The 26,936-nt window shown below is 45.3% G+C and overlaps 2 protein-coding genes and 1 long non-coding RNA gene across 8 annotated transcripts in view; 2 read left to right on the top strand and 1 right to left on the bottom strand.

Annotated features, from left to right (window-relative positions):
* The first annotated feature begins 44 nt into the window (after nucleotides 1-44).
* On the top strand, nucleotides 45-13,294 carry APMAP (adipocyte plasma membrane associated protein). Of its 2 annotated transcripts, XM_083828564.1 has the most exons (10): nucleotides 154-281; nucleotides 1,433-1,473; nucleotides 3,271-3,387; nucleotides 6,374-6,489; nucleotides 7,482-7,574; nucleotides 8,752-8,868; nucleotides 10,135-10,309; nucleotides 10,765-10,899; nucleotides 11,262-11,454; nucleotides 12,472-13,294. In XM_083828564.1, exons 2-10 carry the CDS (start codon nucleotides 1,448-1,450, stop codon nucleotides 12,679-12,681), a joined length of 1,182 nt encoding a protein of 393 aa, XP_083684690.1. In that variant the 5' UTR covers nucleotides 154-281; nucleotides 1,433-1,447; the 3' UTR covers nucleotides 12,682-13,294. The 2 variants fall into 2 exon arrangements, with proteins under 2 accessions (XP_083684689.1, XP_083684690.1); XM_083828563.1 differs by lacking the exon at nucleotides 1,433-1,473 and having other exon boundaries at nucleotides 45-281.
* Nucleotides 12,511-24,402, bottom strand: CST7 (cystatin F). Its single transcript, XM_083828565.1, has 4 exons — nucleotides 24,154-24,402; nucleotides 21,065-21,237; nucleotides 20,630-20,746; nucleotides 12,511-20,176 (listed from the first exon to the last, which is right to left on the bottom strand). Exons 1-4 carry the CDS (start codon nucleotides 24,227-24,229, stop codon nucleotides 20,099-20,101), a joined length of 444 nt encoding a protein of 147 aa, XP_083684691.1. The 5' UTR covers nucleotides 24,230-24,402; the 3' UTR covers nucleotides 12,511-20,098.
* LOC310896370 overlaps nucleotides 24,366-26,936 on the top strand; it is a 25,271-nt gene continuing 22,700 nt past the window's right edge. For 4 of the 5 annotated variants that reach the window (XR_014581437.1, XR_014581438.1, XR_014581439.1 and 1 more), the window contains exons 1-2: nucleotides 24,366-24,504; nucleotides 25,304-25,355. This is a non-coding gene — a long non-coding RNA (uncharacterized lncRNA). The remainder of the gene's footprint in view (nucleotides 24,505-25,303; nucleotides 25,356-26,936) is intronic. The other variant, XR_014581441.1, reaches the window with a different exon arrangement.

Here is a 26,936-nt window from a genome sequence, read left to right as displayed (position 1 = left end):
CGCTGGAGGCCCACGGGGATGCGCTGAGCCGGGACCCAGCCTCGCTTGGGAGGGAGCCCGGGGCTTCGCCGGGAGGCTCCCGGAGACCCCGGGGTGGCGACCAGACAGCGGCCCCGGGGCGACCGAGAACGCAGGCGCCGGCTGGGCGGGCCCGGGGGCGGGCCGGGGCCGGGGCCGGGGCCGGGGAGGATGAATGCGGCCGAGGGGCTGCGGCAGCGCCGGCCGCTCCGCCCGCAGGTCATCACCGAGGACAGCCCGGCGCAGGAGGCCAAGGAGGGCAGGTGGGGCCGGGCGGGGACCGGGGAAAAATCCGGCCGAGAGCCGAGGCCCAGGTGCGCGGCCTCCGGGGGTGGAAGCGGCCGCCCCCAGCCCACCTGAGCCCAGGTCCCTCGGGGACCCGGCCCCTGGCTCCCCCGGGCTCCTCGGAGGGGCTTGGGCAGGGCTGGGTTTCCTGGCAAGTAATGGCTTAGGGGGTGCCTGCTTTTTGTTTTTTTTTTTTTTTTTTTTTTTTTTCCTGGCTTTTTAGCTTTTTTTCACTTCCTCTCCGCTGGGCTGGTTTAAATGCAGTTTGCGTTCGGCTAGTGAAGCAATACCGGTTACCCCACTGCGGCTCGTGCAGATGTTTGCGGGGGTGTTCGAGCATTGTGTAACTGGTTGGCTGGGGTTTGGGAACGGCTGCAGGAGGAGGCAGCGGTTTAAAGAGTAGCCTGCGAGCCTGTGCGTGTTTCAGGTGCAATACCCTTGTAAACACTTCGTTTGCTTTGTGGCGAGGTTCAAAGTTCCGCTCGTAGTTTTCTGCGTAGGAATTTTTATACAAAGTTGGCTTCGCTGTAACCTCGGGCAGTAGCTGCAATAAGAAAGCAGGGTTTGGGCCCCGCTGAGTGACCTGCGTGGTGACTAGCACTGCTTTGGCTCACCGTGTCTCCTCCTGTTTGAGCACCTCGCAGGTTCTCCTCTCTGCCCTTCGGGGCCGTCAGGGCGAGGGAGGCGCTTTTGGCTGTGTGGTGACCTGCACGCACAGACCCTGTTCCTGAAGGAAGCCACCAGCGTCAATCAGCAGGTCTTTCTGGCTTCACCCTCTCTTGCTGACTTTTCTCAAATCAGTTGTATTCCTAGGACTCCAGCGGCGATCCAGAGTATCCATCACCCCAGCAGTTCCTCAAGAGGATGAGGCGGCCCAGGCTTGCTGGCTGTGGTGATCTCTGGTGCCTTCTTGCCAGCCTGCTGTCTGCAAGAGCTGGTGCAACAGCTTCTCCTCTTTGGTCCTCAGTGCCAGCTGACTTACTGTTATTATACCCGGAGCTCTGGGAAGTTGTATCCTTGAGATTTGTGGCTGGAGTCCATGCGAGTTTAATTTTCAGAGACAAAATTAGCTAAGGATCTCCGTTTTGTTTATCAGTGTTAGTAAACTAACTTTGGTGTTTCTTTTTAGGGACCAGTCCCTGACATGCAGTTGTCTGTGTTCTGTATTGGGTATGTTTTGTTTGTTTGCTTTTACAGTGATCCTGAGCATCTGACTTCTCAAGTGTTTGCTTTTGTTTGTTTGCTTTTCTTTAAATTCTTGTGGTTTCAGCAGGATCTAAAGTAGGTCTTGCAGTTTGCAGGCTTGGAGTGTGAGTTTGCATGTCACCTCATTCTTCCTGCCTCTTTCCTTTATTGTCAATTCCTTGCAAGTTTTAGTGAGGTTCAGAAATACGACCTTTACTTATATCATGCTTTCAGGAGCTTTAATTAAGTTGGCTTTAGCAGATGAGTTCCCATTCATCTTTATTAGCTTCCTGTTGCATGAGCTGTTCTCAGCTGTCACAAAGATGCTTAGGTGACTGCTGACAGCACTTTTAATCTTACAGCATTGAGCCATCATCTTTTGAAGGACAGTGGACGGACAAGGCTGACAGCTGAAGTCTTTGTGTAAACCTGGGGGCTCCCTCATCTCTCTTCTACTCTCTCCTTTCCAAATCCGAAGGGAAAAAGACTGGAATGCTGCTTCCCCGAGACACGTAGTGTTAGAGCAGATAGCGCTGAAATCTGGTGGCTCATTGCAAGGTCAGCCTGGCGCTAGGGAATTATGGAGGTGTCAGTCAGTGTGGATGAGAAAGCTTATTTGAAGCAGTTTCCATATCTGCTCACGTCATCTTGGATGGAGACAGGCTGACTGCTGTAACGCTGCTGAAGTGCACAAAGGGGATGCTGTGCTCTTGAATGTGAGAAATAAAATTGATTTTTAAGCATGTCTGTGAGCAGGACCCAAGCAGGGTTTGCTGGCGGTGCATCCTTGGAGTGGTCACCTCATCAGAGCCTAGGTCTGGGCCTAGCTCTGTCCTTTCTCTCCCAGCAGGTAACCCCAAAGGTTACCTTGAGGCTGATACCAGTGCTGCATGTACATGCCTTTAGCTCTCCAGCTGTGGTATTTGTGCTGTGGGCAGTAGTACCTGGTTTGTACCGCCTGGATGATTGGCTGGTGAAGGACAGCACAGTGGAAATGGTCCAAGGATTAATGCAGAGCAATTGGGTACTGTTGGCCTTCATTTGTTTCATACTGCAAAGAGACTGGCTGGCTGTGCCAGTGAATATTTGAGAGTAGCTAAGTTTGTGGGAGCTGCTTTCCTAGTTCAAGGCTGGGATTTATTGACCGTGGCTTTGTGCAAATGCCTGATTGAGGCTTCTGAGCTTGATGAGAGCAAAATGTTTATTTCCTGTGAAAAAACATTTTTTTCTGTTTTGTTGTGTGTTAGCAAATGGAAGATGCTTAATTTCTTCTGCATGCTGGGGTCAAGTTTTGAACCAGTTTTTGCTAAGTCAGGGAAGGATTCATTTAATCTCCTCTAATCTTTGTTGTATTAGTTGCTTGAACTTTTCCATCTAAAACTTGTACCTAGCTAATTTCCATTATTTGAAAGATTCTGAAAGGTATAAGTTTAACTTTGTGCTGGGATAGAAACTGCTGTCAAAACTTTAATTCAAGTAAATAAAAATCACAGATTAGTGGTTTTCAGTCAGCTGTAACTTGTAGCCTGCATGAAACCTGTATGTGATACTACTCTCATACTATGCTGTTGTGCTGAGGCTGGATAAATGACCCTTTCTCTTATATTAACCCAGTCAAAGTGGGCCTTTGATGGTATTTGAGATGGTGGTTGAGCAAAAGTATTTGCGCTTCTGTTTGTAAAGAAAACAGGCTGTTAAATATATATATACATATATATATATTAATATTAGATCTTAAAACAGCTTAGCATGTTAATCTTATTTCTTGTCTGTTTTTGGCAGTACTTACAGCAGCAAGGTGTTCCGTGTTACCTTCTTGACTTTGGCTGCATCTCTAACTGTGCCCCTGCTTGGAGCAACTGTTCTGCTGGATTGTCCTATAGACCCCCAGCCCATAAGGTAGGTTGTTGCTTTGTTTTGAAGGAGATATACTACTTGTATGTGTTCTGCTTTTTTGGAACAAAGGAGTCCACAGAGTAAAGTGATTCTAACTGAATTAAGAAACTGGGGAGTGATTGCAGTATTATCCAGTGTTATGGCTTGCTTCGCATACCCAGTCTGTTTCTGAGTCATCTTGTGTGGTTGCGTGGCAGTACTGATCGGAGAGTTACTGAATTACTTTGATTGTTAATCTAGAAAATGCTTTTCCTGCTGTCCAAGCTGTCAGCAGAGCTTGTTGTTACTTACATGTGCTCCTGTCTTCAGGGAGAAAAGAACTGCACTTTGACTAGGGACCAACCTGTACAGTTGTACCAGAGCTGTACCTGTTTCTGTCAAAGAAAGACTGTTCGTCTCAAGATGGAAACTGAAACTGAAACCTGACTGGGTTGATTCGGTGCTTCGTACCAGCTGAACCATACGATGATGTTATATTTAAATGCAGATCTCATAAAGCAAATGCTTCTGGGTGATTTCTGCCCTGAAACATCTGAATCAATGTCTGTGTCAAATGTGGAATGTAACATTGAGTAAGCTACATGAGAAGATGAAACTTGTGTTGAGAGAAGTTGCATGTGCAACACTGACTGCTGGTGTAGTCAGGCTGTTTAGTGCTTCTGGCAGTTGAAGTAAGTGAAAATGCTCAGTCGGCTAAATATTTATGATCAATGCGATAATTCCTTAATGAAAAGGAAAAACAACACTGTAAATATCTCTAGAGTTGAAAGAAACTGTTAATGTGCTCATAGTACTTACGAGTCTTGCCAATAAGCTATTAGCCATAAGCTGCCTGATTGCAAATCTTAATGAAATGCTTTCTGCTGTGGTTGGGTTTAACAAAGTATTCTCTGAAATACATTGCAACTAAACAATTTCGAAAGCCAACAGGATATGTCTATAAAACTTTTCTTATTACATTGTTCTCATCTAATTCTTGTCCAGGATAACAGTATTCTGCATGCTTACATATCTTGCTTGAGTCTATTTTACAGCTATTCTTCTTGTCCAAATCACTGGCTTGTATTGCTTCACGTTCTTAATTAGCTGTTTAGCTTCGCTGCAAGGAGCAATTTTGGTCTGTACACCACAGGATAATTCTGTGTGATGTTTATGAAGTGCTTTGAAACAGCTGTAGTAGATGCTGTTTGAAGCAATCCCTTCAGTGAAAGAACACACAGAAATTCTGTTCACCAATGATGATGTTATTCCGGTAAGCCACTGGAAAAAATGAGGGATGGGGGCATGGGAAGCAGATGAGATCTGCAAAACTCCGTGTGAAATTTCTGCAACTCTGATTTATTCAGAGTTCTTTCTCCGTGAGTCTGTCTTAGATAATACCAATCCTGGGGAGGATTTTCTGCTTGAAAATGTAACTGTCCAAAGTTCCCAGCAAATGAGTTCCTTATCTGGAGCAGCTGTTATCTTCATCTGAAACATCTGATGCTTGGAAGAAGGCATGGAAAACCAATTTGTGATAGCACTGTGCAGGCAATTTTGCTGCAAATCTAGTGTGGACAGGAGCAAGTAATTCAATTGGCTTTGTTGTCGCAGTAAAACAGACTGAAAGGAAGTTTTGCTGTCTGTAACCAGACAGATAAAGTATGTGTTTTTCTCTCTTTTTGCATTATTTGTATTGTATGCCTGTTCTCTTCAATTGTCATAGCTTTTACAGTTTGCAGTTTCAGCTGACTTTTTCCCCCTAATTGCTGAGGTTCTACAAATGTCAGTTACGTTCACCGCGTGAACAGTATGGTTGCAGTGTAGCTTGTGCTGAAGATGTCTTGGATCCTGTGAACCTGGGCACGTTTTGGAGTCAAACTTTGTCTTTTAAAGTTTCTACAGGTGGAAGGCATTTGCTTGTGATCATATAGGGAGTTATTTACATTAAAAAATCAAAAATTCTTTCAAAGCTTGACCCTGGGAGCTTTAGCACGCTATTGTGAATGAGCACCTAATGAGCTTACCACCGTGGGCAAGTGTGCAGCGTTAGTAAAGACTTGAAATCCTTAACTCATGGAGACTGTGGCTTTGTGTGTGTGTTTTTAAGAACCTAAAACACTGGAATATATTTGTGTTTATTAGCACAATTAGAGCTGGTTTTGGAGCACAGTGCTTTGTAGCCTGGTAAGTGAGTTGAAGCTGTGTATGCGTCTTGCTCCTAGCTTTCTTCATATTTCCGTAGTTAATTAGAACTCTGTCTGACTTGAACCTGGCTATTTATGTGAATAAGGGCTTTCAAGACTTGAACTTATTCTATTATTCTTAGGTTTCAGTTCAATTCCCTTTGTGCACAACTTACTCCTTTGAGCTGATCTTTCTCTATGGGAATGCATTCAAGTTATGAACCAGAATACATCTTTCAATGTGGTATGAAAGCACGCATGTTGAGTGCCTAAAGTACTGGAACGCTTTTTTCACTATTTATTCATTTTATTTGTTTTTATTGTGTATTGTAAAATGACAGGCTTTAAGTTCTAAAACTGTTTTGGTTAGGAACTTGCATCTATCTTTCTGGGAAAAATAATTTTATGTGATATATAAATAAATATGTATAAATAAAATAGTGTGGTACAAACAACTTATTCAGCTGAGTAAGAAAAGAGTAACTCTTGTGTTGTGGCAAAGCTGAAGCCTTCACCTGTGTGTAAAGAGGATGAACTGGGAATGTGTTATTGGACTTAAAGTAGTTTTCCAGATGTGTCTTAAGAATACATGGCTTCAACTTTTCTTTCCACATCAGCAGAACCAGAAAATTTTGATCCCTGATGAACAAGAGTTGTTTTTTTCAGCTCGCCAGCTGTATTTTCTCTTTTGAAATATGCTGTATGTGAAGCATAGGTCACGTTTGCAGGAGTTGGTAAACTAGGAAAAAAACGATCCAACTTGTTGCTCAAGTGTGTTTGCAGATTTGTGCAAAGGGTCACGAGGTCTGTTCTGTTTTTTGCAGTTTGAAGGAACCTCCCCTCCTGACGGGTGCTCTAGAGCCCAATAGCAAGTTACAGAAAGCTGAGCGTTTATGGGAGAATCAGCTGGTTGGACCCGAATCCATCGTCAGTATTGGTGGTAAGCACTGACAAAAGCTGCTCAGTAGGTGTATCTTTTATTTTCTTTTTGCTGTATCTTCTAATGAATTAGTAGAATATTTGTATATGTATTTTCCCCAGCAAGAAAGCTCTCTGAAGTTCCTTCCTCAGGTTACAGTTTTGTTACCTAGTTTTGTCAGTCTCATCAGAAACTGCTTAGGAAACCTTCTTGCTTGTGACAACTGAGCTGTAAGTGAAATGAACAACCTGACTGGGAGTAAATTTTGTATGAATAAAAGTTGAAGTCTTATTCCCTTTGAGAAATATAATTAGCAAAACTTAAATTAGAGATGGAAAAGCCCAATACAATAGTCACTTGCCACTTAATCTGGATGTGTGGAAAAGTTTGCATGCTGTCTGTATTCAGTGCATCTGTCTCATGGCTTGGCATGAATACAGCAATTTAGCAGTGCTTTTGGTTTGGGTGGATGTTAGGTTGCTATGTTTTTTGTAATTCTTCTTCGGGACAGATGCAATGTGGGCATGGGCAGTTTAAACCCCTTCAGTAGTTCTCAGCAGCCTGTGGGAACTGTGTCAGAATTAGAAGTTTTGTCTAGTCAGCCTCTCCTTGAAAAGAAATAAGATGGAAGCAGTACCTGATTATGTTTTGTGGTGATGTAGAAATCTGCTAGCAGGGATCAGTTCGATGACTAGGACTAGTCATTAAGTGGTTATGATGGTTTTTAGCTGAGGAGTGGGGCCATTTATGGGTGAAAATCTTTATATCCATCTGCTAACTCCTAAGGCTTGAATCCTTCCTCTTCTTTTTGAGTAGGAAGAAATCTAACCAAGTGCTTTTATTTGCTTTCATCATTTTCCCCTTTCCCTATTTACTCTTGTTCCCTGACTGAAGAGGAAAACTTTACAGTATCTTAAACATGATTTCTACTTTGTGCTAATATTTCTGTCCATAGAAGGATGTTTGCCACTGTGGATTTGTGATCAAGTTAATCACACAGGTTGTTTTTACAGATGTGCTATTTACTGGGACAGCTGATGGGAAGATTCTTAAAATTGAAGATGGAGTTATACAAACAATAGCCAGAATTGGCCATGGTCCTTGTGGTAAGTGACAGCTCCTGTGACAATATCTGAGAATCAGGATCAGGACTTGTGTTGATTAACTTGTTGTTCTGTCTGGATTGCTCATGCAAGTGCATGTCGTCTTCTGTAGAGATTTTTTTTGTGTCATGGCTAAAAGGCCTGAACTCTAGTAAGACTGTGGCATGGATGACCTGTCAGTAGAATATCCTGCATCTTAACACCAGGAAGAAGATGAGGTTGCAGTGCATCACAGATAACATTCCTGTCCCTGTTAGTCCATCCAGAAATAGCACGTATCCCAAACAAGAAAAAAATGGGCTGCAACCTGGCCTAACATTTATGGGACCTGAAGTCAGCAAGATTCTGAGGTGAAGGGCCACCCAAATAAACTGAGGACTCCTAGACAAGTGTGAGTGAGTGAACTCTGAGATAATGAGAGTGGATAAAATCAACTTATCTGGAGATTTTGTAATAAATGTCACCTTCATTCTCTAGAATTTTGCCTTGCATTTTATTGTACCAATTTCCCTTCTTCTGTTTGTAAGCACAGGGTGGGGGCTGTGTCTGCAGTTACTTCTTGTTGAATTCCACACCTTTCTCCAAACCACTTACTTGCTTCACTTAATGAGTTTTCTGCACGTGAGTGAGAACAGCTGGTAGCGGCTTCTTTATTAGTGTTTATTAATAACTTGAGTGTCTGCAGCCCTATGCTGGTCACTGGTTAGGCAGAGGCTGTGGTGGAATTGTTGCTGTCCTTCTGTGGCTCTCATCAACATACTTAGCATTTTAGGTATTTTATGTGGCTGTTCACAAGATAAGGCTCTGGATGGATCTGGAAGCACCGTTTTGGCTGCCCAACAAGTAGGAAGGCCTGTTGACAGCCTTGGGGCCAAAAGAAACCAAAGTCTGCTGCCAGCTGTTACAGAGCTGGACTTTGAGCTTCTGGGGCCCCAAGCAATGCTTGGGGCAGCTGTTAGCTGCTTAGTAGGCTGAGAAATGATAGGATTATCTCTAGACTGATCAAAACATGGGAATATCTGTTTCACTCGCACCTAGGCAAGTAAGAATCATTTCTTTAATGAATATATGTATGGTACAGGCCACGGTCTTGTTAACCTATAGTTGAACCTAATGTAGATAGCCTGAATGCCTTGTATTTATTTGTGTTTGGAAAACCATTTAAAAATTGTTTCCTAAGGAACCCGTGAAGATGAGCCAACTTGTGGACGACCACTTGGCATCAGAGTGGGACCAAATAACACCCTTTTTGTGGCAGATGCTTATTATGGGCTCTATGAAATTAATCCTGGCACAGGTATGACTCTTCTGCTCAGCAGTTCTCTTTCACTGACAAATCTGGTCTTCATTTGGAGTTTTACCAGACACTAGGCTTAACAGCAGCTGACTTTTCTTTAGAGTGGTTTGGAGCTGTCTGTGTGAAACATGCCATGCAAGAACATGACATTTATTTTCCTGTAGCAATCAGTTTCTCTCGGTATCTGTCTAGACCAGTGTTACCAGTTGCTTACCTTCTGGTGATCTGTGCTTTTGACTGTCAACATGGGTACCTCAGGATTCATAACCTCTGTGCAGTTGCTTTAGTTTTCTTAAACGTAAAAAAATAATCTGCTGTTACATAAGGTATTTGCCATGTTTGGTGTACTCATTTCTGCCTTAATTTTACTCTGTGTTAGTGAAAAGCTCTTCTCTGTAACCCCAATCTGCAGGTGGTGAAGAAAGATGTAGTTTGTGTGGCTGAAGATCAAGCTGCTTGCTCCTGCTGAGAAAGGCACTACTGCTTTGTGCCCTTCATTGCATGTCCCTGAGCCAGGTCTCTGTTTCAGGAGCTGTGTTATCAAAAAACTATGGTTTGCTTTCTCACAGGGTTGACTTTTTTTGACAGTTTACATCTCCACATTGGCTCTGGGTGGGGAGGGGGAGGCTTTCCAAATGCCAAGTCAGATGCATTGGAAGGGCTTAGACTGGGGGGCTTTGGGAGAGCATAATCAAGGTCTCACCTTCAGATGGTAGACAGCTACCATATTAGCTCTGTCATGTCAAAAACAAACAAACAAAAAAACAAACACCCATGCCCAAAGATGACTCTAATAGATTTTGGTCAATTTTTAGAGGTTTGATCATCATAATTTATCTGGTGATGTGCCAACTGTGGCAGAGCAGTTTAATGAACTTGCTAATGTTTTAGTGTATAAAAAGTACTCCTCTTTGTTCCTGTAGATTGATGGGAAAAGAGAGAGAGTAGTGATTGGCTTGCCTGAATTCTTTTACAAGTCTGGGACCTGAATTTGCATTTGGTTTAACATGAGCTTCACAAACACGAGAAGTCTGGCGCATATCAACAGGAAACATCTGCTGTTTCAGCTTTTCTGAGTAGTATTTTCTCCTTGTCATTTACATTGTGTTGAGTTGTTCCATTACAACACAAAACCTTCTTACTGAACAGGGGCAAGAATGGAAAAAAAATGTGCTATGCTTGCTAAATTTCTATTAATATTTAACTCATTTCCAAGGTAGGACATATAAAAACTGGTCTTACATGTCTGTTTTTTTTTTTAACCAGGTGAAACAAAAATGCTTGTGTCAACCAAAACGCCGATTGAAGGTCAGAAGCTGTCATTTGTGAATGACCTCACAGTGACCCGGGATGGCAGGAAAATCTACTTCACCGACTCCAGTAGCAAATGGCAGAGACGGGACTACTTATTCTTGATTATGGAAGGCACAGATGATGGGCGGCAAGTATCCCTTCCGTGTGGCCTTTAACTTAATTTAAACTCACCAGTAGGAATGGGCTTGGCTGCTTCCTTGGTCTCCAAGTTTTTATTTCTATGAACTACTTGTGCAAGCACTGCACTGCCCAGGAGAGGGCTGAAGAATCTGTGGATGGTGCTGATGAGACCTGCAGCAAAGTAAATTGAGATTCCTTTCCTTCCTTTTAGAGGACTGGAATGGAACATCACTTTTAAAAGGGAAGGTGTTAGCATTATGTTCTACCTATTTCTTTTGTGAATAGGCTACTTGTCATTGACATTAATGTTTCTTCTGTGTTCATAAGCAAGCGTTTCCTGACTGTTCTTCCTCTTTAACGTATGTGAAGCGCATGCGAGCGGGAGGTAAAATATGTGGAGAACGAAAGCAAGATGAGTAAATATATTTTCACTCACAAACATGTATAATGCTTTCTTTTTAGCCTCCTTGAATATGACACAGTAACAAAAGAAGTGAAAGTCTTAATGGTGGGACTGAGGTTTCCCAACGGAGTCCAGCTCTCTCCTGCAGAAGACTTTGTCCTGGTGCAGGAGACAACCATGGCTAGAATCAGGAGGTGAGTGGGACTTCATTGTAACTATTGATACTCTCTATTTAAAGATAAAATGACTGAGCTGAATGACCCAGAAACCTCCTACACTCTGTCCATGGCTAGTTATCAATGGCAAAGAAGACTTTCCTCAATACTTATTTTTTTTTACTTACACTGGAAACACTGCACTGCATAATCCTGGGCTCCTTGAGCACGGTGGAGTAAGCTGACTTTTTTCTGAGGGAGAACATGTCTGTGTTTTATTTCCCTGTGCTAAACTAAGGAAATGTTAAAGTTATTTTTAAGTGAATTCCTTTTTAGACTTGTATTTATTAATTGGACTGCTTGAGTTAAGATTTCCTAATCTTAGTATTTATAACTTTCAGATATTATGTGTCTGGGTTGATGAAAGGTGGAGCAGATATGTTTGTTGAGAACATGCCTGGTCTTCCAGATAATATCAGATTAAGCAGCTCCGGAGGATATTGGGTAGCTATGCCAGCTGTCCGTCCCAATCCTGGATTTTCTGTGTTCGATTTTTTGTCTGAAAAACCGTGGATTAAAAGGATGATATTTAAGGTAAGAAAAAAAATCACTTTTAGTATAGGCATGGAAGTGATAAATACTTGTTTGTCTTGATTCTTCCTCTTCTTAGGAAGATTTTAAATATATATATTAGTGTTGTGATTTAAACTGTTGTGGTTGTCTCCAGGTAGAGCAGTCTGTAAACTAACATTTACCTCTCTGAGTAGGAGGTACACATCTCTAAGTTGCCATCCACCTTGATCTCAGAAGAGAAAGGGGGATTCTCTGCCCTAGTCATGCAGCAAAACAGGATCTGTATTTGGATATATAAAGACTCCACCTTTATACCTGAAGTGTCTAAGCTACTTATTGCCAGGTGTTTGGAGAGCATTTGGGAAATCTCGTCTGTTCTAATGACTGCCCTAGGCATCCGAGAAGACAGTGTGTGTTACATATGCTGCTAGGTGACACTTTGTTCTGACTCGATGCGCCTGTTATGTCACACAACCATTTGAGATAAGGAATAGCAAAAATAATGTATTCTGTGAAGGACATCCGACGCTAAAGAAATGGAATGGTTCTCTTTACACAATACAAAGACTTGAAAGTACTTCTCAAAAAAAAAACAAACCACAAACCACCAAATCAACAGGCAGCACTTGGCTCAAATGGCACTTCCATCCAAAATGAATTCTTATCTGTGCTGTGCTGTCTCTGTAAAACCTGCTGTTTTTTCCTGGTGCAGTGCAGGATTCTTAACAGAGTAATGCTACAGAGAGCAGTGCATGATGTCAGCTGCACCAGAACAAGCTGCTGCTTCCTGTGAGGACATTCAGTCAGCTTAGTATCAGTGTATATTTCTGCTGGTTATTCCTTTAAAGTTGACTTATTTTTCTCCTCAGATGTTAATGTGTTAAGCCTACGTAATAGAGTTTACTCAAAATGGGTGCTTTTGTTCTTAGCTGCTTTCTTGAAGGGGTGTGGGATGGTCTTTAACTGTGTAGGTGTCTGACTTCTAATTATGTACAACAAAATCTTCTGTTAACTTTCTTTTTTTTCTTTTCTTTATAGTTGCTGAGTCAGGAAACTGTGGCCAAGTTTTTGCCCAAGCATAGCCTTGTTGTTGAACTTAGTGAGACAGGGTCCTACAAAAGAAGCTTTCACGATCCTACTGGAATGACAGCAGCTTATGTTAGCGATGTACATGAACACGACGGATATCTCTACCTGGGCTCCTTCCAGTCTCCATTTATTTGCAGGCTTAATCTTCAGCACGTTTAACCGTCCATATATGATAAAGTGCCACTGTCCTGTAATGCTCTAGAGGTACGAAGGAAGCATGTGTTTTAAACAGTGTGACCAAGGAGGAAAAATGAAGACAGGCTGTTAGTGTGTGCAGTAGCACTGTTCTGCTGCCGTAGGAAAATGTACGGCTTGCTGTATCTGTCCTCTTCATGGTTTGACTGCTCTTGCTTTGGAGTTGGCATGCATATTAATGTACGGTGGGGCATCTTCGTATGGTTATATGCTCACACAAAATTGATTGCTTTTACAAACCCAACCCTGTTTGGAGTTTTCTTAAAAAGACATCATCTGTCGCCCTTAATGCAACTTCCTTATGCTGGAAGGATTTATGATGTATGGAATTTAATCGTGTATGATTTGGGTTGAAGAGGGGGTCTTGCATGTGTTTGTTTTAAAGCCAACTGTTCAGGATTGATTACGGTGCATGTTCTAATGTCATCCCATGGTGCTGTGGTAGAGACAGCAACATCCAGGACGTGCCTAGAAATGTAGTTATACCATTCAGGTTTCTTCAGTTCTAGCCTGTGTAATCAACATCAGAAATTGCAGTAAACAGTTAATCAACATGAAGAATCTAATTTGATCATTATCTGTGGATTCCTGTGTTTTTTGTTTTTTTTTTTTTTTATAGCATTGTAATTGGGTGATGAATGAAAGTTGCGTTTTCAATGTTATTAAAGACTAGTTCCAGTGGGTTTAAAGTGGGTCACTTAGAGTATTACCTCCATGTTTATCAGGTCCGGTAAGTGTCCTGTTCATCATGTAGGTGGCCATTTCTGAGGGGCATGGGAGGGAAGGGAATCCTCTTCAGCATGCTTTTTATGGAGAAGAGGGGAAGGTTTTGGTGAAGGTCCTTATCTGAGGGTGGATATGGACTGAAATGTCCCCTGCAAAATCTAATAATAGTGGGTGAGGAAGGCTTTGGAGGAAAATCTTGAAATGAGGTAGTAGCTCATGGATGCGTCCTGGCATTTCCAGAGGATATTATGTACTTCCTGCATTGACAGATAGTCTGGTGAATCCAAGAAATTATTTTCTTACAAGCACTGCAAAGGAAATGCTGTTCAGTTTACACTTTCATTAATATTTTTTTCCCCACCTTATATAGGAACTTAATGGTGTTACTTTAGCAGCTGTGTGATTTTAGTGTATTGATTCCTGTTCCGGGACTGAAGATTACTGCTTGTTCTCTTTCTGCCACTGGGTGATAGTCAAACATAGACTAACTCTGTTGCTCCGTTTTCTCACCTTTGAAAAGGAAATAACCAAGATTTGCTTGATGTATAAAGAAAAGCACCAGAGAAAGGGAAGACGATGTTTAACGTGTCATCTGCTTTCACTGGCTTCCATTCGCATATCCCTCCCGTAACAGAGACAGGCACAGAAGGTGATTGCTTTCTGTCAGAGCTCTGTCACTTCGTGCTGTGTTACTACAGACTGCAGCAGCCCTGTGGCAGGTAGCAAATGGGTGCTGGATCAGGGTGACTTGCTCCCATACGGGCTAGGGGCTGGTCACGCTCACCAGCACTTTTGCTTATTCCAGTGGCTACTGGATTTGGGAGGAAGCTCAGTAAGAGGAAAAAGAAGCCTGGCAGATGAGCTGCTGCAGGCTCTGGCCTTTGGTCTGGCTGAGCCCTTTCTTAATTACTTGTGGAAAGAGAATTGAGTGATTCTGTGGCAAGTGAAAGGCTGAGAAGCGTGACCTGCCTGATGGACTCGTGCTATGGGAACGCTGAAGAAGGGCTGCGAATGGGACACTCTTGCAACATCTCTTCCTGGAAAAAAGGCAGGCTGTTTAAGGAGCAACTGGCTAGCGTTGTTCTGCCAGCCCTTGTAGCTATTTTTCTGTCTCATGGGACATGAGGATTGAACTTGGTGAGAGCTTTTAAATCAGGGGTGCAAGAGCAAGGTCGCTGCGGGGCTTGTTTCAGGTTAGTTCTTTGGTGGCCTTGAGGCAAGCACGGCTTTATCTGTTTTTGCAAAGTTAGCTCTAGTGCTTGCAAAAGTATCTAACTGAATAACTTGTGCTGTCTTTTGTAGGGAAATGGACCTTGGTTGTTTAGACATGCCACACGTAATAGCTTTTGTGCAACCGATTCCCTTTTAAGATTGCCTTGAGCACTTGGGATCCGTGTTGGCCACTGCATCTCAGGGAAGTTCAGTTCCTTCCTCTCCTTGCTGGTTGGTGGTACAGGTTTTTTGCTGGCTGGACCTCTCCAGCTGGGCAGAGTGGGCCTCCAGCCACTGCTGCTTTAGAAATAACTGCAGGTGGATGAAAGGCAGGCCCTGCACTGACCTGTGGGCAGGAGGTGAGCTCTGGCATTGGGCTTCAGAGGCAAGCAGGAATTCATCCCCATAGAAGTCTTTGTAGTGTCTGTTGTTTTGCCCTGCCTCTTGTTGTGTCCCCCTGGCAACAGAAATTGCTGGTTTTGTCTGTGCTTGGTTGGAAAGTAGCTGAAGAGCTGCAGTCCAAATGAGTTTGTCTAGAAGTTTAGCCTTTGGACAGAAGGTATGAGTGGAGCTCTCCTCAATTTAATTTTTCAGATTGCATAAAACCTGTCTGCCCAGCTCCTGTAAATAGGGAAAGTTCATGGGGTACAAGTCTGGTCTGCTGTTCCCTTTGTACAAAAGCAGAAATACCATTCAAGTTTGTAAAGCACTGAATGTAAAGCGGTGATAGGCTGTACAACTGAGCAACAAACTATGTGGTGGTGTGCCATTTAGACAGGCTGATGGTATTTTGTTTGTCACAAGAAGTTTAAAGCCTCAGCTAAAATGAAATGTTATGGACGTAAATATGAGTTAACCTTTTCTTCAGAGAGGTGATGTGGCTGTCTCCTGTGTTTTGATAATGAACTAAAACTTTTCTGCAAGGTTTTTCAGCACTGTGCTTGGCCCTGGGAGTTCGAGCTCAATCTGAAGCGTGGCATGTAAGGCACCGTGTCTAGGAAAGAGCTGGTATGCTTGACTCTTCCTGATAAGAGAGGTTCCTGGCCCAAGACTGCCAGTGCTTCCATGGCCACTAAAATTGAAAGGAGGCCACTTATTGAGGATGGCTGCAGTATCAGCAGGCACCTGGGTGGAATTGCAGTACCAGCTAGAGGTGTCATTGTGCTTCTAAAGGCTCTTCTGGTGTGTATCTGAACACAGGGGCTGCATAGCTCCAGTCCAAAGAGACCCAAAGTCTGCAGAGGCTCAAAGGAGTGCCTTTCCTGAGCTCAGGTGGCGTTGGCTCCCGTTCCTGGTGCTGTGTGCTGGCAGTCCATCCGGGGTAAGCAGAAGTGGGATGGTCTGTAGCTGCAGAGCTCATGTGAAACAGGTTGGTTGGCACACAGCTCTTTCATTGCCTCACCATGAATGGTTCTTAAGAACAGCGTTTTCGTGGAAGCTCAGATGCTTGTAATTGCTGCTAGTTCCTCAAATGCAACCGTCCCAGAGTAATGCAAAAGCATTAACGTGCCTGTGTAACACTGGCATGAACTCCTTTTGGTGCTAATGAGAAGCCTGCTTTTACAGGCTCATTCCGCTTCCACTGATGTGTGAGTCAGTGGCATGTTATGGTTTCGGGTGGCTCCTGACACATCTGCCGTGAGCAACAGGGAAAGCTGGAAGTGAGGCTTGGAAAAAAGACAGCTCTGCCTTCTCTTGCTTCACGATGCCAGTGCAGGAACATGACACCTTTGCAGCTCTGGGGCTGGCACTTCTCTAGAAGCGGGAGCATTTGCAGCAGTGTTCAAAGATCTTGTCAGGACAAGATTGTTTTGGGTGTCAGGAGAAAGGCTCTGTGGTTTCCTAAGAAGGGCAGAAACCCTCTCTGCACAACTCCGAGAGGGTTCTGAGGTTACTCTCTGTGTTTTACCCAAGCTTCTCCAAAACTTTGGGATATAGAACTGAAAAACAGTGCCCAGTCTCCTGAAAGATGTATATTTTAAAGATACGTTTTGTATCACTGTGTTTTTGCTTTGTTGGCGGAACGGATGTTTCTGCAGGGCAAAAATGTCAGGAAATTTTGCTGAAGCTATTTCAGATGTTATTCCCCAGCTAACTGCCCTGTCCCTGTTCTGGAGCAAGCATACAGTAGAGCTGCTGGGAGATGGTGCATGTATACATAATACCCATGACACTTCTGCAGAGGTTGGTATTTCAGTGCAAACAGCTGATAAAATTGATTGGAAGGCCATGGCCCAAATCCGCTTCCTTTAAAGCTGAGTCTGCTTTGCAGCAGTGGCCTTTGCAGGTGGGATGGTGTCTCCTAAACTTCTGGGTCTGTCTGGACAGTGGTCACAACAGAGATCTTGTGATGCTGACACGTGGACTTTCTCATCTAGTTTGCTTAGAAAAAAGCTGGTGCTAGAAAAGAATAACCACACGGGACTGACTGTAGCTCATTTTGCTTCTTCATTTGAGGTACGGACTGAAAAATTTAGCAGTAAGTTGTCATAGTGACCTAAATGCAAGTGGTTTCCTCCCAGCCAGCAGAAAGTCATGTCTCCATATAGAGGCACTGCTTGTTAAACCTCGTCTTGGTTCTGTGTAACTCCATGCATGACACCCCAGCTGCCGACAGGTTCTGGGTGTACCTGATTTCACAACTTGACAGACAAGTGATATATAAAGGCCTGCCGTGTCCAAAATGTGGAGCTGCTGATGTGAAGAGACTGCGAAGTGGTATGTCAGCCAGAGTTCATTTATTTTGGTAGCTGGCAGGCTGTTTCCTATGTAATCAATAAGTAGGAGTGTGGGGGGAAACAGCTGCATAGCAAAGCTTTTGAACAAAAATGGGGAGTTTAGACTGACCCGCTCAGATCACAGTGCAGATCACTAGGCACTGCGAAGCTCCAGAGAAACGTAGGCTGGCTTGGTTTGGGTGCACAAAGGGCTCCTCAGCCTGCAGCCCATCCCTCCCTGTGGCAGAGCTGTTAGGGAACACCAGTCCAGAAGAGGCTAAGCATCCTCACAAGGAGACGAGCTCAGAAAATTTGTAATGCGCCAAGCACTTGTGCTTCCAGCATGCTGGGAGCACCGTCTGAAACCAAAGGAAACTGCTCCTTCAGCTTGCTTGTAATGCTCCTATATGAACAGATTCCTCTGAACTACCAGCTTTGGTTTTCCCAGGAGCTCTTAATGCTGCTACTGGGATTGTTCCTTTTTCTCTGGCATCTGGGGCTGGCAGGAACAACTCTTCCTTCTCTCCTTAGGCTCTACATTTTTATTGGATGTATTTATTTTTATGTAATCGTCTTTGTTGGCAGGAATAGATGTCAGAGCCTCTGCAAAGGTATCAACTCTCAGTATTAACTGGTAAACAGTTAACCTTGGTGTAAATTCTAGCAAAACTGCATCTTGGGCAGAGATGTCAGCTTGACTGCTGGACGCCATTGTGACTCAGCGGTGCTTAGCACTGACCTAAAAGAACTGCAGCTGGTTGTGTCTGCCTGATGGGAGACTGTTTAATTGCTGAATTCCTTCCCTAGCGAGGTGCTTAAGGTGCTTGGAGGTGGACTAAGAGCTCAGCTGACTTTAGCCCTGCTCCTTCCTTTGGTCATGCTAACTGTTATCTACCTGGAGATGACATATGCTGCTATTCCAGTGTGCCTTGCTTATTGTAATGTTACAGTAAACACTTAGGCTTATATTTACAGCAGCAGCAGATCTGTCTTTCTCAGAAGGTGCTTGCCTGCTTTCCTGCTGACTGGGTTGCAAAGAACTCATCTGTGCTGCAGGAAGTGCTGCCAATAGTTTTGTGTAAAACATGTAGCTCTCTTTGCTTCCAAGCTAGCCTGTTTGGATAGAAATGTCTGAACAATCTTGCTGCATTTTCCTCAGGACAGCAGCACGGGCACGTTGTGTTTGTCAACCTGCGTGATGCCAGATGCGTCTGGCTTTAACTCTTGTTTTTTAACAAATGGGGAATTGACTCTGAGTCGACTGTCAAGTGACCTGCCTGCAAAGGCTTGCTGTGGCACTACTACCATGAGCAGAGCAGCCTCAGCTGTGCTGTGAACAGCCCGTCTGGCTTCAGGGTCCTTGGACCTTGGCCTGGAGCCCATCAGGGGCTGTTCTTGACCAAATGATCGTTAAAAAGGCTGAAAGTGGGGGTGCCCCTGCTAATAGGAGGTGCAATAGAGCTGCAGAAAAGCAACAGCTGTGAGAAACAAGGGTGTATTTGTGGAAAGAAAGGGATGTTTATAGCTTAGGTCAGGGCCCTGCTCATTTATAAATGTATGAATGAATGTAGGCCAAGGCTTTGTTGCTGTTCTAAGGTAGCAGTTACCCAAATCCTTCCAAATTTCTCCTCAGAAAGAGCAGTCAGGCATTGAACGGGTTGCCCAGGGAGGTGGAGGAGTCACCGTCCCTGGGGGTGTTCAAGGAAAGGCTGGATGTGGTGCTTGGGGACATGGTTTAGTGAGTGATAGTGGTGGTAGGGGGGTGGTTGGGCCAGATGATCTTGGAGGGCTTTTCTAACCTTAATGATTCTGTGATCCTATGAAATAAGGGCCTTAGTCCTGTGTGAGCAATAATCTGCATGAAGAGTGAAAGCTTAAAGAGAGGAAGGTGCCCACATAGGCAAACCCATCATTCTGCTAAAATTCAATATAAGCTGTAGACAAACAGAAATTAAATACTGAATATTAACGTGAATGAAACTACGTTGTTTAACCTCAGCAAAAATATGCTTTGGAAATGATTGTGTTTATTTGTCTTAGCATTTGCAATGATGCCCTTTCGTAGCAGATTAGCTTTTGATTAATGTAGAAACAGTACTTAGGCTGTACCGTTTTTGAGCTGTGGATGTGTCTTAGGACAGTCTCATCCATATTCTTGACTTGAGGAAAGAACAGCTCTACCTCATGCATTCCTGATAGATATATCTAAACTGTTCTCTGGCTCTGGAGACCCTTTAACGCTCGTGTGTGTGTATCCCCAGGCATACTGTCCTATTGTAGAGATTTCCACAGTGTCAAAGTTCTGTGTGCTGTGGTTGAGGCTTGTTTATATCATAGCTGCATGAAGACTCATCATACAACAACGCAAGTCCAACAGAGCATCCTGGGTCTGTTCACACTGCTTGGAAATCTCAGTCAAAGAGGGTGAAATGCTCTCTAGTGAATGAATGACAACATGTTCTCATCTGTGGTTTAGTTTCAGAAAAAGAGATACACAACTGGATAGCAATAAATTTGGTCAAGGCAAGTCTTTTCTTCATTACTCAGATTTTGAGCATCTTCCTCAGGGACAGGTAGAAACAACCAACCGTGTGCTTTGAGAGAAAAGTTCTGTGTTGATTCTGTACAGCTGTTCCCCACTTCAGTTTTGGCCTCGGAAGTCCAGACAAGGAAAAACTCACAATGGTAGATCCCCTGCAAATCACATTCTCATGGGAAAAGGTGGGTCAATGGCAGAGAGCAACAGGGACGTGTGCTTTCTGTAACCAAGGCACTATCCAGACCTCAAAATAGCATTTCAGCATCTGCAGATAAAAGAGAAATGGGTGACAAAGTTCAGCTGGCTGCTGCTTGCTCTCAGCATTGTGGGCTATGTTGGGGCAGGAGAGAAGAGCATCTTTTAGTGTTCCCCATCGTGGGAAAAGTGCTGTTTGCCAAATAACCATATCTTCCTGGGAAAAGCCCTGGAAAGATTTTTCTCCTACCAGGAAATCTCTGTATTTAGCAGGTTCTGCTATCCAGGAATACAGGCTAAACGGCCGTGTCTGCTTCAACTCCTTTCAGACCGGAGCTGGCCCTGGACGCAGGAGGTACTGTGCTGCTTATACGGATAAACCTGCCTCACTAGCTGGCTCCACACAGGGAAAGCTTGTACCTCCGTGGGGACGTGGCAGAGCTGGTGTGAAGTGACTACACAGTGAGAGCTGACCAAAGATCCACCCCAGTTACTGGGTACCCCCATGGAAGTGGCTACCTACCTGTTGCAATTTTTTCTTCCTCTGGAAGTGACAGCTGTCCAGGCTGGAGTGCTCCCTCTTCTCACACACCGTGCGGCCGATTTCCACGTGGAGCATGTATTTCAGCCCTCTGACAATCTAGAGAAAGCAGTTTCCTCCTTTAAAGTAAGGCAGGGGAAAGGGATGCTGAAAGAAGCTATTGGCGAGGGATCAAGTGCTACCTCTGTGAATTGTGTGTGGCGGTGTGGGTGGAAGTGTTTTATGTTAAATTACATAACATAAATGGTGGAAACACCTCCCGTGGAGTAGTTAAATGGGATAGAGGGACATGTGCTGTTTATCTTTGGGCATGCATAGCAGCCCTGAGGAGGATCTAGCACTCCTATGTCCTGGGTGCTCTGTAGCAGGGTCAGCTGGTGAGTGGTTTGGAGGACCACCAGAAGTGTGTCTTCTTACCTGCACCATGGCTTTGTTTATTTGCCACTCTTTAAACAGAAAGAGGTCGTTGGAACTGTTGTTGTATTGGTAAACCCCAAAGCGAGCTGCCTTGCGAACGCCAGGATTGTCAGTGTCCATAGGCACAGGGAAGCCAGGTTTCGTGGTTGAATGAGGTGGTGGTAGGTAGGTACCTGGAACAACACAAAACATGATCATGAAACATACGGAGTGGCTAAAACCATGAGAGGTTGGGGTTTGTTCAGCCATGAGCACATCTTTCCACACAGCCTTTATTATTCTGTGTTCTTAGGTGTGCAGCTATTTTCCCTGCATCTCCAGTTGTCCTTTCAATAATTCAGAAGAATCCCGAAGCTCACACTTGATGCCCATACCTCGCCCACTTCACCCTTGCCTCCACCCCCCCTTTCCTGAAATACAAGAGGCAGAAATCCCAAGCCTGCACAAGTTCTCGTGCTGCTGGTGATGCCAAGGCCTGCCAGTCGAGAGGTGACCCTTGGGGTTGTGTGTGGGCGGCAAGCCTGCATTCACACGTGCATGTGAACTTGAACCCAAAGTTTGTACTCATTTTCTGCAAAAGCAAAGTTTTTTTTAGCACCTCCAGCTTTTTTTTTTTCACAGTTAGATCTCACTAAGAGCTCTCTGCTGAGCCACAGAACACCCTGTGCATTTAAGCTAGTTTCTACTAAGAAAAATAATTAGCTTATCTTGCTCCAAAGTAGAAAAGAGAGCCAACGTGGTGACCCAGAGTCTATTTAAAACACAAACAAACAAAAACCAACAACAAAATGGAGCGTTACGTGCTACTATTAACAGAGGAGCCTGGAAGGATTCAGCCTTAAGGTTGCACGTGTACATCCTAATTACCTGATCACACCCTACTCTGCAGTGCTGCTGACTGCACGCCCTGGTAACGTTGCTCAGTAGTTAAAGCACTGGTCTGCGAAGGAGAGACTCAGCTCCGTGTTCCCTCTCAACCTCAGGATGTCCAAATTCACATCTCTTCCTGTCCTATACCCTGGCTGTCGTAATGATCCCATTTTTCTTGCAGGTGGGAGCCAAGAGACGCAGGCCTTGCGGCTCAGAGAGGAGTGGATGTTCTGCAGGTGACATGTCTCTGGCGTGGGGGTGACAAGCTTTACAGTCTCATGTCTCTGATCTGCGTTGGGACTGGGTGTGCAGCCAGTGCTGGGCAACATTGCAGTGTATTTTTCACCTACCAGCCTTGAAACCGCCTGTAGTTCCTGAGGCCTTTCTCTGTGGGATGATGTTCTCCCACTGCAGCAAGGGTGGGATTCAAAAGTCACAGAGATTCGTGACCTTGCGGCCTAGTACTGAACGTATTTCTCGGGCAGGACATCATATCCACTGCTCAGCTCATGGGTTCAAAGCATCTCTTTGTCCTTTTGCCCTGAACAGGGACACTGCCTTAGGGCTAAGGTGGTGGGACCCACAGGCAGTTCCAGAGGGGGCCATACGGGACCTATCCTAAGACAGAGAGGAAGTCTGGGACAGAGCAGGACCTTGATTTGGGCTTTGCCCATATGGCCAGCTTTCCTCTTCCTCAGGGATGCAGTGCTCTTTCCTGCATCAGCATCAGCAGGAAAGACCTCCTGTTTTATGCTGGTGACCCAGATTCCTCATGGCTAGGATTTATTTTTCTTGACGCGCTTTGATTCTGGTTCAAGGTGGGTCACTCCGTGGTGCACACAACGGTCTGAAACAACGCAACTTTTGCTGTTTGGAGTAGTTTTCACCACTGTCTTTACAAAATGTGTGAGGCACCTGTAGTTCTGATATTCCTCATTGCAACCTTTTCTGATAGCTTTTCCATGGGTTTGGTCCTTGAGGGCCAGTCCTTGTGCCTTAAGGAGCTGAGTGTCTATAAGGTGATGGCTCTGCTTCTGGAGCAAAGTAGAGTGGCCCAGTTTTTCAGAGGCTCTATGTGTACCAGTGGTGTTAAAACACGCCCCAGCCCACACTTGTAAGTCCTAGCCTGGGTGGGAGGAGAAGCACTGTGTGTTAAATTTCACAGAGGATGTGGTCTCAGGCTGGGAACAATGACTCTTACCGCTCTGCGTGGAGATGCTTAGGGTCACAGCATTTGTATCTCTATATCTTGTCTTTGCTTCTGGGTTTGAACATGGGAGGAGAGGTGTTGGGGTGTGTGTGGGGGTCTGGCCTGCCTCCAGCTTCTGCTGGGCGTTAGGAAGGTAGATGGCTTTCTTGCTCTGAGTTTACAGGCAACTGCCTGCTGTTGAGCAAGAGAGGGCTGTTCTTGCAGAGGTGAGCCAAATGTGTTGAAGGATCTATCTTGTGCTTTCCTCATTAAGGAGTAACCTGGGCGTCCTATTCCTGCGGTACGAGAGAGCAGTCCTGTGGATGCTCTCTCCCAGCCTGCAGGGAAGAAAATGGGGACGTTTTTGCAGATCTTTTTTTTTTTTTTTCCTTAATGGGGGTGCTTTCAAAACCTCCTCCTCATTACTAGGAGCAAGGCTGTTTTTTATCTTTATATTTAAGACGCAACAGAGTTCCTGCATGCTTCTGCAACCCCCAAAGGAAACCACAGCCGAAACAAAATGCTGTTGGCTAACCAAACGCCATCCCTGAGCATGTTAGTGCTTTTCGTGTATAAGAACCAAAGCAACGCTGTAGGAGAGCTAAAACCTTCAGAGAGAAAACACTCCTGTCTGCCGCTGCCGTCCCAAAGATTTAAGGCCAGCTGCAATCAAAAGAGTTTCCTTGCTCAGCAAAGAAAGAAACGATAAGGAGTAACGTTTCATTAAAGTCAGTACTCAAGTGCCCATCTGTACTTAGCAGCCAAATTGTTACCCACAGTCTTTAGATTTAATAATTGAGGTCGTGCAGAGTTTAAACACCAACAAATAAGCTGAAACTGGAAGTTGACTTTGATATCCTTAGGTGATGTTCCTGGGTAGCATGGCTTGCTAAAGGGAGGGAAAGCCTTTTAAGCAGTCAAAGTTTCAGCTGAAGTCTGAACCCCGAGCCAGCACGGGCAGCGGTTAGAGGAGAGCTGCGGTCACAGGACCTGAAGCACAAGGAAAAAAGAAATGATTTTCGGCTCTTACCATCAGAAGTCTCGGTGAAGCCCCAGAGCGCTAAACAGCAAAGCGTGGCGAAGCTGCCGGCGAGGCTTACTGCCATCTCCACCGCTTCGCGAGAGGAGCCTGCCAGCGAGAGACGTGACCGCCCCGCTTCCTGCAGGGGAAGATGTGCCTCTCACAGCCCTTTTATTGGCTGCGAGGGGAGAAAAGCACCCCAGCCCCCCCGAAACGGTGGTGGCTCTGACACTGACTTTGTCTCCTGCTGGTGACCATGCACCTCGGAGCCCCACCACAAAGCTCTGCCTTGGTGACTGCAGCACCCGCCCTGCGTCAGATGGGGACTTTTGCTTTGTGATCCCCAGGGGCTGGGCAGAGGTACGTGATGTAACGCCCATCTTGTGCTCCGGGAAGGGCGGTGGGGTGAGGAGAGTAACGCTCATATGCTTTGAGATTCATGGGGAAACGTAGCCCTTAAGAAATGGGCAGTGAGCCCTGGGGATGTGGTTCTTGACTTGTGTATGCGTGTCTGTGTGTGGGGAAGAGCGACAGGGAAGATGGGTCTTGCTTCCCCTGATGTGGACGTGTGGAGTGGGGGTGAACTGGGGGTAGGGAACGACAAGGAAATTTCAGGGGTACCCACCTGAGGAGGCTCTGTGGAGCCTGCTGGAGAGGATTTTGACTTCAGTGGCTGGGGCAATGCTGTGCTCCCACATTTACAAAGGGGGTTTTGAGAGAAGGATGTGTCCTGCTCCGAGGAGGTAAAATTTTCTCCAGGTGCTTTCCAGAGAGCAAGACAAACACAGCGAGGGGGTTAGTTGGGTTCTCTGTGGCTCGCAGAGCTGCTCAGCCCTGGGCTTGGTTTCCCAAGGGTCAGTGCTCCAGGTGGTGTTAGCCCATGCTGAGGAGCTTAAGTATGGGGAAGATTTGGGATTCGGGAGAACGGGAGATGAGCTGACACCACACTGAGGGGCAGGGGGTGGCAGACCTTAGTCTGCAGGTGTACGTTTGTTTTAGGTGAGCAGGAAGGTGGTTGTTGCCTTTCACTTGCCCCAGCAATGAACTGTGCTCCTTTGGGCAAACCCATCTTATTGCCTGAAGGAAAATCCTAAAGCAGGCCGGCACGGGTGGCACGTAAGAAGCCAGAGGAGACTCAGATGAGTGTTTCTCTGTACAGATGAGGTCAACTCCCTGTTGAAAATCCCACCACGAAGGAATGGGCAAGCAGGGTGAGTCACACTTATCAGTCCTATTGCACAGAGCTTCTGAATCAGACCTCAGAGCCCGTGGAAAACGTTGAGAGCATGAGAGGTGCTATATTGGTTGGGTTTTGTTAGTTTGTTTTGAGCTTACACCATGGCCTGAGCCTGGTCACAGGATCCTAACACACTTGTGTGTTGCTAAAATCCCTTTGCCGTCCTGCCACTTGATGGGCCAGGAATGGGTTCCCCTGGGACCTCTGTCCCTTTTCTTCTCTCTTTGCTTCCCGCTGAGCTCACGGCCTTCTGATTCGAGTCAAAGGGGTCCCAGTTTGAGGGGCCAAGCACTGGGTCTGCTCGGGGATTTGGGAGGGATCTTCTCGAGCTCTCTTTCCTTCCTTGCTTAAAAACAAGTGCACTGGGACAGCAGGAGCAGCCCGGGGGCCAGGTGTGGTGTGAGCGGGGATGGAGACCGAGGGAGGCAGGGGGAGGCGAGGAGCACACAGCCCGGCGGGATGGCTGCAAGGACAGCTCTGCTGCTGGCACTAGAGGGCACCAGAAGGTAAGGCACTGTGCCTGAGCCTGGTCCAGCAGCACCCAGGGCGTCCCGAGCAGCCGCTGCTGCCTTACCTGAGAGCTGGGGGGGCCCTTGCGTGGAGCCCCATCCTTTGCACAGAAGCCAGAGACAAACGCAAACCTCAAACAGAGCAGAGTTGTCCCCTTCAGTGGCATCTCTGCTTCCACAAACTTTGTCCTGGGCAGCTCAGGACCCCTCTTTCCTCAGGAGCACTGCTTCACTGTTAACAGTGCTTATAAGGCCAACAAAAAAAGCAGTGTGTGTCTGCAGAAAGCACACTTTTCTTGCCTTCTCTCTCCCCTTCTTTCCTTAAAATTATTCCTTTAAAGTTCTTCCATATCAATTTTTCCTTTTCCTAATGAGAAACCTCATTTCATTACTCTGCTGATGAAATCTCCCCAGTACTCTTCTCATAGGAAATAATGGCCTACTCGCTAATCAGCAGTAGTTTTCATTTCGTTAGATACCATTATGTTAAAAAAAAAAAAAAAAAGCCAAACAGTGCCCTCACCCCATAACTGACAAACCTTAACAAACTTTTCCTCCAAGCCCACAGTATGCAAACACTGACTACTTTGGGCAATTTTCGTCCAGTGGAGAGGGGAGAAGCCTGTGCCTGGAGAGCTCTCTTGTTTGGCTTTGTGTGTGTAGGGGACGTTTATTGAAAATAGTGGGAGATGGAGTCTGCTTTCTTTTATGCAGGAGAGTTTTTAGGGTATGTTTCTTCTGTCACTGTTAGGCTGGATTATTAGAAAGAGTGTGTGACTGTAGGGACTTCTTGGATAAAAATATAAACTCACAACTTACATTATCTATAAGCAAAGATGCAATTGCCTCCTTCTTTTCTATTGAAGAAATAAAAATGCAGTATCTGAAGTTTAATTTTCGTGACGCTTGGTGCATGATGTGGACTTCTCCAGCATCACTTCTTGCTTCCCTCATTCAAGGCTGCCCTCTGGCTATGGTGGTTGCCTCCATGGCTTCCTGGAATAATGCTGCATAGATCATGCTGGGATTGTGCTCCTGTAAATGCA

This window comes from Anser anser (genome assembly GCF_964211835.1).
Source record: "Anser anser genome assembly, chromosome: 3".
NCBI lineage: Eukaryota > Metazoa > Chordata > Aves > Anseriformes > Anatidae > Anser > Anser anser.
This window is presented reverse-complemented; position numbering and strand designations above follow the sequence as displayed.